Source organism: Tauraco erythrolophus, chromosome 4, assembly GCF_009769465.1.
Source record: "Tauraco erythrolophus isolate bTauEry1 chromosome 4, bTauEry1.pri, whole genome shotgun sequence".
Classification (NCBI taxonomy): domain Eukaryota; kingdom Metazoa; phylum Chordata; class Aves; order Musophagiformes; family Musophagidae; genus Tauraco; species Tauraco erythrolophus.
The window spans coordinates 84,567,071-84,579,172 of NC_141468.1; the positions used below are offsets into that span (position 1 = coordinate 84,567,071).

The 12,102-nt window shown below is 44.4% G+C and overlaps 1 protein-coding gene across 1 annotated transcript; it reads left to right on the forward strand.

Moving 5' to 3' along the window:
- The first annotated feature begins 408 nt into the window (after positions 1-408).
- On the forward strand, positions 409-9,199 carry LOC104372573 (aldo-keto reductase family 1 member B1). Its single transcript, XM_086610607.1, has 10 exons — positions 409-477; positions 1,251-1,418; positions 2,506-2,622; positions 3,341-3,418; positions 4,292-4,414; positions 6,250-6,356; positions 6,550-6,631; positions 7,735-7,818; positions 8,731-8,813; positions 9,157-9,199. Exons 1-10 carry the CDS (start codon positions 409-411, stop codon positions 9,197-9,199), a joined length of 954 nt encoding a protein of 317 aa, XP_086466733.1.
- The last annotated feature ends 2,903 nt before the right edge of the window (positions 9,200-12,102 follow it).

Sequence of the window (12,102 nt, forward strand, 5' to 3'; positions counted from 1 at the left end):
TTAGCTATTGACATGCACTTGTCTTAAAACATAAACCAGGAGTGAAAATGAGGAGTGGGAAATGAATCAGATCAGTACTGCAAAAAAATTAATTACAGCTAAAAGAAAACTGAGGCTTATGAATGAAAAGTCTTAGATGATCTACCTTCATTGTCATGAATCACAAGGAAGAACCCGTGCAAAGTGTCAAGTTCATCACCGAGGCGTTCGCTTTTTATTTGCTCAATGCAAAAAACCAAACAAATCCTCCTAACATCCTCTCAACATGGATGCGTGCATCCCGCCTAAGGAAACCCCCGGTGGAGGCGGGGAGGGAGGTGGCGGAGTGGGACCGCCCCGCGGCTTATTAAAGCGCCTTCGGGCCGCCGTGCCAACGGACAGACGGACGGACAGACACCCGTGGGTGTCATGGCGAGCCCCTGCGTGGAGCTGAGCAACAAGATGAAGATGCCGACCCTGGGGCTGGGCACTTGGCAGGTAGCGGGGCGGGCAGGGGGACGCTGCGAAGATGAAAAGGGGGAAAAAAAAAAAAGAAAAAAGAAAAGAAAGAACAATTGCAAGTGAAAACGGGGTTCCCGCAGTGCGGCGTGGGCTGCTGCGGAATCCACGTCCGTGCGGGGGGGTTTGGGGCAGGGGGGGTTCCGTCTCGGCGCCCGCCTGCAGCGTCCGTCACGATCGCGGCCGCTTGTGTAACCGGGCGGGCTGCCAGTCCGGGGAGGAGGGTGTGGAGGAAAGGGCTCAGGGAGCAAAAAGCCAGGAAAAAAAGGGCAAAAAATAAAACAGGAGCCAAAGAAGGTGGAGGGAGGCAAAATAAAACACAAAAACCATCTGAAACCGATGAGAAAGACCCAAATGCGGATGGGGAAAGGCTGCGTGGCCCGACACTGGCAGCCCTGGGACGGGGTCCCAGGCTGAGGGGAGTCCTGTGCCACGAAACTGCCTTTATGGGGAACGGTTTGGGGACAGTGAACTGGTAATACCACTCCAGGAACACTGAAACTAACTTAGGGGACAGGGTACTGGGCATTATGCTGCGGGAAACGGCAGAGTCGAAACATCTTGCAAAAACTAACTCTTTTCTGCTCTATTTCCTTTCCATGCAAAAATGCTGTTTGCCTGCAAATTTGAAACTGGGGTGACAAGGAAACACCAGCAGCAGCTGGAAAGGGAGACTTTGCAGAGCAGTCGCAGCAGCGAGCGCTGGCGGGAGGCCGTGGAAAAGCTCATGGTTTGGTCGTGTTTGCTTCCAGGCTCCTCCAGGAAAGGTGGAAGAGGTGGTGAAGTTTGCTATTGATGCAGGCTACCGCCTCATCGACTGTGCCTATTTCTACCAGAATGAAAATGAAATAGGGAACGCGGTCCGGCAGAAGATCAAGGAGGGGGCTGTGAAACGGCAAGACCTCTTCATTGTCACTAAGGTACAAGGGTGCAGGATCATTGGGGCACTTAGCTTTTCTCCAAGAGAAACCCTCATTCCATCTGTAAAGTAACCTAAGGACTTATGCCCTTCTATGATGCTCATTTCATGGTTGTCTTGTTATGCGCTATAAATTCCATTCTTTATTTGCAGTTTGAACTGAGCTTTACCTAAGCAACCATTGATGACTTTGGAAAGATAACAGCGTGGCTGTTGCCAATTCAATAATTTCTTTGCATCTATTAAGTCACTTATACAGAAGGTTTGTTTGCATGCACCCTAGAAGGATCAGAAAAATAAAAAGGCAAGATAGATGTCTGAATTCAGAGGTGCTGTGCTGTTTACACGTGTGCAAAACATTAGAAAGTTGTGCCATGTACAACACGTAAGCCTGAAAAGGAGTAATTAAAGTATGGGACTTCAGTCTGGAGTATTTTTCATGTATTTACTCCATTGCTTCACCTCATCCGCTTGTCTCAGGAACGCTCTTCAGCAAAAAGTGAGAACACTTCAATTAAAAGTTGTATGACTTCAGATTTTCACAACAAAACCAGAAAACATTGAGCATAACTAAGCTTTCCCATGTACTCTTCATTTCTGTTAAAGAACAGGTTTTAATTTGAATAATACTTGCAAGTTCTTCTATTTAGACAACTTGCTACTTCGTTTCAAAAATGAAGTAAAATTGACAACAGTTCTCACTGTGGCTGGCTAAAGGGGACAGAAGGAGGGCAGCTATGAGCCGCTCAAGACTCAAAATTTAGGCTGAAGAAAAAAAAAAATTCGAACACAAACAAGTTTGCTGTGTCAGATACGCCTGGCAGAGCGTTAACATTTAGTCCTGAGAATCTCTTTTTATAAGTAGGGATACTGGTTGTCCACCTTCACTACTGACTCCCTCATTCATGGTATGTTTGCCCCACCTCATCATTAAAATATTGACAGCCATTGGATTGGTGTCTATTCAGCGTGCACTGGGTAGATGGGCAGGGAATTGTCCTCCCAGAACACCAAGGGAGAAGCTTCTGTCCCCTGGTCTGGACTGTGGAAGCTCTAGAGTCATGGTTGGGCTTGGTTTCTTCCCACAGTTGTGGAACACATTTCATGAGAGGTCCCTGGTTAAGGTAGCGTGCAAGAAGAGCCTCGCTGCACTGCAACTGGACTACCTTGACCTCTACCTGGTACACTACCCTATGGGATTCAAGGTAATCCTGCTCTGCATTCCTTTTCTCCTTACCTGGCCAGAAGCACAGTGCATTCTCTCGTCTATCCTGTGATCATCTTCACTATGCAGCTGAGATATGCTATGGTTCACCTGGCTCTTCCCTGAACCTGGTGGTATCAAGCATTCCATCACTGACTAGGTAGTGGTACGTTTTAGCCTGTGGAGCTGGCTTTCCACCTCCGTTGAAGCGAGACAGTCGTAGGTACGAGCACTGCTAATGATCCCCCTGGGTCTTCAGGGAAACCGTAACCAACACGGGATGGTGCAGTCTGGGATTGTGGCCACAACAGTGTGGACATCTTAGGTTTTGGAGATGCTGGCTTGATCTGGAGTAGCCAACAGTGAAAAATGAAGCAGAGCCCTGAAAGAACATGCTGGGTTTTTTCCCCTCTGTCTACGCCTGTGTAAAACAGATAAAAACTCTAGAAAAAAAGGTAAGAGGGTGTCTGTTCCCTTCTCTCTAGATCTAAATTACGTAATTCCTACTAATCTCCACTCTTTGTATGCAGGGATTGATTTGTAGAAATATGGCCCTCGTCCAAAAGAGAATACTGATGAACACGCCTAATTTTTAGTAGCACAATATGTTTAACTAACTTACTAACATGCTGCCTGTAACTCCAGTCAGAAGTGCTAGTAACCAGGAGGAAATTCAACTTTTAAAAAAACTCCATGTATTATCTGCCTTGAAATCACAGGCTGGAGAAGAACTGCATCCCATGGATGAGAAGGGTATGAGTATTCCCAGTGATACCAATTTTCTGGACACGTGGGAGGTAAGTTAAGGTTTGGTCTTTTGAGCATGTGCCAGCACTAAAGACGGAGCAGAGATGTGTGTGCACGATGAAATTGGGGGATACGTTCGGGTAGGGAGGACAGTGACACAGAATTGTTATTTCATGACAAGGATGAGCAGAGCTGTTGCTCCCTCTTGGTTTGAGGAGGCGGCTTTAAGTCTAAAGAGGATTAAACTATCAGCACTGTAGGTGCTGTCACGAAAATAATATTTGAATATGCACAATGGTGGAACCAGAGCGTGAATTAATCCAGGCGTGGCTGTTGACTTAGTGGGTGTTTCATACAGATGGAGAATTCTCACACTTTTCTGCGTTGGGTGTCAGCACCTCAGGCTGTCCTTCAAACCTCCTTTCCTCGTGGCCTGAGAGGATTCAGGGTCTGCTCCTGCCACCTGTGCCTCTGTGGTGCCACAGCTCTGGGAATTAATAGTTTTCCCTACAATAGCAGAATCCAGTTGCAGGAAAGTATTTTGAGGTGGTTGAGTTTAAGCTAACATCCTCCCTGGTGTACTCTGCCAACTCAGAGGTAGTGTGCTGGCATGGGAGGAGGTGGAGGGCTCTTCCTCGCTTTTTTAGCTCTGGTAAAATGACCCCCAAAGCAAAAGAATTTCACTTCCCATTACAAAAGGGTTGGCTCAGCCATTCTTCTTATATTACTTTCCCATCTGCAATGGGACTTAAAGCATACAGGTAAAACAAGTTGCAAAGATTATTTTTTTCTTATGTGAGATACTGTTATTTAATCTAGTCTTGGGTTGTTTATTGGTTTGTCACTAGCTTTAGGGAAACAAAATAATGAAGTTGACAGTAATATCACCTCATAAATACACATTGGTTGTCCTTACTCATTAGGCCATGGAAGAGCTGGTGGACTGTGGGCTGGTAAAAGCCATTGGTATCTCCAACTTTAACCATGAGCAGATTGAAAGACTCTTGAACAAGCCAGGACTGAAATACAAGCCAGTAAATAACCAGGTAAGACTTTTATTTCCACTGATGTAAATTAACCTTAGAGTATTCCTAAATATTTCCATACGACGCATCAGCTCTAAAGCTGACTTTTGCCATGACCTTTAAACAGTTCTGGTGCCATGGAAAGTTCTTGCAAAGCAGTAGGTATCTCTGGTTGTCTGAAAGTTCCTTCAAGTCAGTACTGCCTGCAATATGCAAGGCTTTGGTACGGTGTCAGTGCTGATGGTTTTTAGCTGACAGGGATCTCACAGAAAACTTTTTTGTAGACTTGTGTGTATATATGGCAATGGAGATTTGAAAGCAAAGCCATACGAAAAAGCATAGGTTATTCATACCACAGTCATATGAAACAGATGAGAATATTTGCTTTTTAGACATTGGAAAACAGTGAAAATATCCATTACCTTGCGTAGGACCTTGCAACTTTTTGCTACATGTCCTCTTTAACACTCCAGTGTGACAACCCAAGTTGCTAGAGGCCCATTTCTGCCAGCCCTGGGGTAAGCAGCAAAATCCCCACTGCGAGCTGCTGCACAGGCATGGGAATGTACAGGAATGCTCTAACTCATTCCCTGGACTTACTTATTTTTCAACACACAATAAACCATTTCATGGAACTTCATTATAAAAAGGAGGTTTGAAGTTTACAATTACATAACAAGTTCTCTCCACGTCCCTCATGAATGAAACCACAGGACAGCAGGGGCATCAGGACCTTCTGACTTTCTTCCACATGTGACACCTTTCGCTCAGCTGAGGGTGCTGAATGCCCGTCTCTGCCGGCTTGGGAATATCCAGGGAGATTGTCACATTGGGTCCTGTTGCAGGCATGGTGCTGCCCATAATATAGCTGTAGCATTTAGAAACAGCTGGGTATGTGCATGGTGCCACATTATACAGCATAGACAGAGCCCTGTGATCATACTATAGCTTGTGGGACGCTGAGCACCATCCCCGTGAAGGCTTCTGTTGTTGTCCAGTTAAGGGATATCTTGCCTGAATGGCTGGTGGCAACATGATCAGAGCTAACCTAGGGAAGCTCATCTCTCCAGGCTTCTTCAGGAGTCGGGGAGACTCCTTGGGGAGAGGAGAGGTTGGGTGACTCAGAGCAGAAACTAAACCTCAGGTGTTCTGAACTGCTCTGAAGATACAATCCTGCTCTCTAGTAGTCCAGGGAGACCAATTTCCCCGATTCCTGACACAGAAAGCACTCTCACTCTTCTCATCTATTTCCCACTACCTTTGTGTAATATGTACTACTCTCTGTACTAGGCCACTAGATATTGCTGTGACATTAATAACTTTTGTATAAGATAGATTTTAATTATAGAATCATAGAATGGTTAGGGTTGGAAGGGACCTCAAAGATCATCTAGTTCCAATCCCCCTGCCATAGGAAGGGACACCCTCCACTACACCAGGTTGCTCAACACCTCATCCAACCTGGCCTTGAACACTGCCAGGGATGGGGCAGCCACAACTTTTCTGGGCAACCTGTTCCTGTGCCTCACCACCCTCAGAGTGAAGAATTTCTTCCTTATATCTAATCTAAATCTGCCCTCTTTCAGTTTAAAGCCATTGCCCCATGTCTTATCACTACACGTCCTTGTAAAAAGTCCCTCTCCAGCTTTCCTGTAGGCCCCCTTTAAGTACTGGAAGACTTCTATAAGATCACCCTGGAGCCTTCTCTTCTGCAGGCTGAAGAGGAATTTAATTCAATTATGATATTGAGAGTCTTTTCTTCATGTTTTCTGCCACTCAAGAAGAATTAAAATGTTATGCTCTGGAGCCCAGTGCAGTCTGCCTGTGTGTCAACCACCGTGTTTTTGTGCTTGCAGATCGAATGTCATCCATACCTCACCCAGGAGAAGCTGATTGAGTACTGTAAATCCAAAGGGATTGCTGTGACAGCGTACAGCCCCCTTGGCTCTCCTAACCGCCCCTGGTAAGAAAGCATTGCTGCCTTTCTGCACACAAAACAACGCGTTTGCAACTTGAATCTTTGAGGCAAACGATGTCAATAATGCAGGTATAATGAGAAGACTACTGCTGCTTTGTTGCAGATTGTTTCATGAAAAACATCAGGCTTCCAGCCAATTCCTTTCTACCATCAATATCCTGGCTTTTGTTTTTAACAGGGCCAAGCCAGGGGAACCTGTGCTGCTGGACGATCCCAAGATCAAAGAGATGGCAGTCAGGCATCACAAAACCCCTGCCCAGGTAAGTGGGATTGTCAGGACGAGCTATTCTTCTTCCTCAGACATTTTCACAGGCTGTTGGCCAGTCTTAGCAGATGCTGCCTTTCCTAGAGTTGCAGTAAAATGGGGTTGAACTGCACGTGACTCTTCACACTGCCCCAGTTCTTACCAGCAGGTAAGAACTTACCTTACTGAATATGAATTAGCAGGTATTTTCTAAGAGGTCTTAAGTTCTGAGCTTTGGGGGGGCGGATCAGCAGTGGTATGTGCTTACCTCCGGTGTCCCCCGTCCTAGAGAGACGTCTTCTGCTCCCAGAGAGAAGTGCTTGCTCCCCAAGAACCCCTTTCCTCTGAGGTTTACTTACAAATCATCAAGCCAACTTGTTATTCCTTTCTCCAGCTAAGTTGGTGAAGTTATTCTTCAGAGAAGACCTGTAATTTGCAGACTTACTTGATTGCTCGTTTGCTCGTGTTCACAAAGAATCATTGAAAGCTGCTTGATTATTCAAGATGAATTTTTTTTTTCTCTGTTAGTTGCTAGTCACACAAATGAGCTCTTGCCCAGGGTGTGCAGAAACGGCACTTCAAATAAACCCACATGTTCACAAGTGATCAACCACAGTCCTATTTTAAGACAGGCAGAGCAGGACAAAAAATTGTATGCAACAGTCCTCTTTTGAGGAGGGAAACTTAAAATCTTAATAGTTTTTTCCTTTTAAGGACTTCAAAAAGCTTAACTTAGGTGAGTACTTACCTGCGAGCCCAAAATAATCTGCAGTATCATTATGCTTGTTTGGTCTGAGCACCTGTATAATGCAAGCCAGAAACATCGTTGGTTTTCTTCCCTCCTCCTACCCTAAATGAAAACCAAACAAATCCTGGAGAAGACAGGATGTAGAAACAACATAGGACAGAAAAAAAATCCTAGTTTCTCAGTAGAATGCAAGCAAATGCTGGCACATCAAACTCCTGCGTGCAAAATGGTAGAGTCTTCCAAAGAGTCAACATGGTTGTAGAAACAGAAATTGATTCGTACGTGAAAAAAAAGGTAAGAGCAAACACAAAATGCATTTGAACACATTTCTTGGTACCCCTGTGTTGATGCTCCTCCTCGCCCTTTCCTAGGTTCTGATCCGGTTTCTTATCCAGAGAGGCTTGATTGTCATTCCCAAGTCTGACAAACCACAGCGTGTTGAGGAAAACATGAAGGTGAAGTTTTCATTAGGGCTGCTGCCACCTTTTTACACAGGATAGGCACCCCCACCTGGATCTCCTCCGTGTTTCCAAGCAGCACCTAAGAGGCACTGGAAGGGGAGCGCAGAGATGTAAAGACTGGGGCTCAGCACTACCTAACCATCCACTCTTGTTCTCTGGGGAGAAGCATTTTGTTCCTGCCAGGAGAGAAATGGGTTACACCAGGGTGATCCGAGCTCTGTTGCCCTAGAAAAGGAATCCCCAGTTTTGGGCTTGCCCTCTGGGAGATGTTTAGTGAGCCCCTCTTTAGGGTGTGAAGGAACAAACTGTGAACGCCAATCCCGTTGTGGTTTATGTCTCCCCTTGAGGCTGTAGTTCCCCTTGGCAGGGAGGTTTGGCTGGATGTTTGCTCAAAAGGCCCGGCATCTTAGACAACATCTCTGTGTTACTTTCCATTCATGGTGCAACATATTGGACTTACTTCTCCTATGAACCACCAGCAAGAATTCTCAGATAACTGATTAACTGTAAGACGACTATTTGCAGTTGGTACCCAGTAGTCCTCTGTGGTAGCAGAAATATTTATTGCTAGTTCCAGTATTTGTGACACATCGAGCAATCCATCCTTAGCACCTTTACTTTTCTGTCTGTGCATTACGACACACACCGCGGCGGTGCTTGCGTTCAACCACCCACAACTATAGGACATTGCTATGAACACCACCTCAGAGAGAAAAGGACTATCTTGACTACTTCAAGGGTAAATTGGTATTTGGCTGAGAATTAAGAGGATTTCTTAACTACACTTAGTGTGGATGCAGTATGTTCCTACCCCAAGTCATAAATGCATGAAGCGCACTTAGTAGCTAACTGCTCATGGACTTAACTAAAAAAGGGATTTCTCTTTTTTTTTCTTTTCCCTGCTAGGTGTTTGACTTTGAACTGTCTAAAAAGGAGATGGATGTCATCCTCAGCTTTAACAGGAACTGGAGGGCAGTTCCAGTACTCCAGTATGTTTCTTATTATCCTTATTATCCACTAGGTCTATCTCTATCTGTATTTTCATACCTGATATCTTGAAAATATACATGATCAAAACCAGGGAGAGCTCATATCTTACACCCAGATCCCAGGTAATGAGACGTCCTGGAACTGACGTCAGGAGGGAGGTTCATTCAGGGCATTCCCTTCAGCATCTTGGTGTTGCACGTGCTCGTTCACAAGCCTGTGTTCAAATTAACGACAGCAGCAAACCTGGAGTACCTTGGCAGTGGAGGAGGGAGACTGTAGTAGGGAAATGCTGCTGAAGATACTTTCTACAATACTTAAATAACCAGTTCTTTCTCTTCTCAGAGCTGTCAATCATAAGGACTACCCATTCAAAGCAGAATATTAATGCCAGTGGTTTCTGCGACACCTCCATGTAACTCCTTCCAGATTAGAACACGTATTCTGGAGCTTGGTCTTGATTTCTTCTTCTGTACTTGACAGTCATTATGAGCAGTTACTTGTCCTCCATTTTTAGGAGACCACCACCAGTTGGTATAAGAATGCAATAGGGATGGGTCTTTTGTAAAGATGGTTAGCAGAAATGTATTTTTGATTAATAGTAAAAAGACATTTTTGATTAATAGTAAAAAGACAATGTCTCTTCATTTCCTTTTTTCCTTGTCTTCCTTAATTAAAGACATATTTAGCAAAAAACTCTGGTTAGTTACAAGTTTTTTTTATATGTCATTTCCAGTGCGGTCAGTCATATTGGCTAATGAGTTGCTGTCAAGGAATGGTCTTTTTAATTCCTTTGCTTTTTACATATTTGTGATTTTCATAGTCTGAATCTCTAATGCTTTAAAATTTTACATGAATAAAGTTTGAATAACAACAAAACTTAATCACTGGAGTGCTTAAACTGTTTCATACAATTGGTTGTAAAAACATGTCAGAAGTCTGTTATTTTTTTTAAATTTTAACACAGCTAGAAATAAGCTTCTATGCTTCCTGTGTAAGGACAAGACATAGAGACTACTTTGTGGCTCATGCATCAAACAGGATCATGCTCTAGCTAGAACCTAAAGAACAAAGTTGTACCTATTACTCCACATAGCCCGCCCTCTGGACAACTAGAAATCAAATTCTTAGGTGATGAGAGGCGAAAAGGTGAAGGTAGCATCACAGGCAGTGATAACACACATCAAAATCCACGCAGCCAAACATAAGGGCTACCTACAGCATCAGACTGACTTGCTCTGGAAGTCTCAAATGCAAAATTAGATTTTGCAACTCTGCTGGCAGCATTCAGAACAATATATCCAGACAAGGGTTGGCTTCATCTAAGGAAATCATAGAAAAGATTTTATTTAAAGACACCAAAGTGAACCCTGAGGTAGAGTCACAATTGGTTTAAAAAAGTATTTTCAGATGGGTAACAGGCTAAGCCAAAGCAAAGGCAGGCTTGAAAAAGGTTGTTTTGTGGTGTTCTGCCTGCTGGCAAGAGTAAGTCTGGTGAGGATGAGGATGCCGAGCGAGCTGCAGGAAAGCATGATTAGAAGCTAAGGTGAAAATCTGGTATCGTCTGAAAAATCATCACTTCATATTGGTATCGAAACGCCAAAAAAACTCGCAGAGCTGCTGAGTCAGCCACTGGGATTTGTCTTTGGCGACTTCTGCCAGGAGGTGGTGCCAGCTGGTGGGATCAAACCGTTACAGAATGTCCGAAAAGTAAAACCAATTGTGCCCAGCACTCTTCCACTCTCTCAGAACAGGCAACAACCAGGAGGAAAAGAAACGTATCTGCCTTAAAAAAGCAAAGCATCACTTCAGCAAAGCTTGGAGAGAAAGGTAGCGGTGGAGCCGGTCAGCGCGAGGCAGGAGAACAGGCACGCTGTCAAGCACACAAGCTCTTTTTGGGTTAAATTAGGCAGCATTCAATTATTTCTCCCCCAGTAGTTCAGAAAGCTGAGCTTGCTGCAGCCTTCCCATTGCTTCCCATGGAGCAGGCAGCAGCCCGGGGAGCTCTTTTGGATGCCCATGACCTGGTTACAGCAGGGTGTTACGTGTTGTGCTGCCGTTAGAGCGAAACCGAAAGAGGTAGGAGGACAACAGGAAAGCCAGCAGCTCCCCAGACTTGGTCCCTGTGATCATCCAAGCCTGGAAGCACATCCCACCGAGGCAGACAGAAGAAACATGATGGCTCTCACACAGAAAACATTTTTCAAAGTAGGGAAGCAGACGGAGGTGCTGCTAGGTCGGAACCTACTTCGTTGAGTGTGCTGACTTCTGGATGATGCACAGCTCCTGTCTTGTACTGATAGGCATGACAATTAAGATTTTTTTTTCCTTCTTCCATTAGGAATACGTAGATTAAAGCTGCTGACTTTCTGACTTGGCTGGCCGCTGTAGGATAGTACATCAGGAGAGACATCCTTGGAGCTTCTTTGCAATCATACCTTATTTTACACAACCTTAGCTCGATTCCTATCCCAGTTACGACAACTGGCTCATTCCTGCTCATTAACAAACAGGGGGCTGCTCATGGAAATATTCCATTTATTGTGGATGCAGTTTCAGAATACATTGTTTGAACAAATCATCTTTATTGCAGCAATCGAACGTATTTGAAAGACTCCGAGGAGCGTTTACAAACCCCCCAAACAAAAAACATGACAAGTCACAGCCAATGTCAGGCACAGTTTCGCCCCCTACGGATAACTACGTGCACCTCTATACGTAAACAAGATGCTTCAGCCAAGCAGGGGAGCTCATCTTTGGGTTGAAATACAAGATAATTCTTCTTTAGGAAGAAGGCGGATGCTGTAGGAGAGGGGAGCGGTGAAAAGGGAGATCCTGGTAGTTCTGATGCACAACAAAGCTGTCAAGAATGTGCTCGGGGGCTACTTCAGTTGCCCAGTTAATGCCACCCATACACTGGAGGACGTAAATGCTAAACTTGTATGGCATGTAAATTCAAACCAAGCTGACGTCTTATAGCCATGTGTTTGCTATATACAAATCAAATCATCTGTAAATAAGATATTCGGGAGAGCGTGTTAAAAAGAAACAGTATAAAGACAGAGGTTTGCTTCATTTTAGGTGGACTTAGTGTACGGCACTGATGGATGGCAAGATTTAGTGTACAGTCATTTGAAACAAGCTCCAACTGTGTTTAGTTTTTTTCTTTTTTTTTTTTTTTCTTTTTAATTATGGTAGTTTTATATAAATTAAACTACAACGTTTTATACAAGTGACCTATTTTTGACCCTCTATACCCTTACCTTTTCCTCTTTAAAAACTATAACTTTC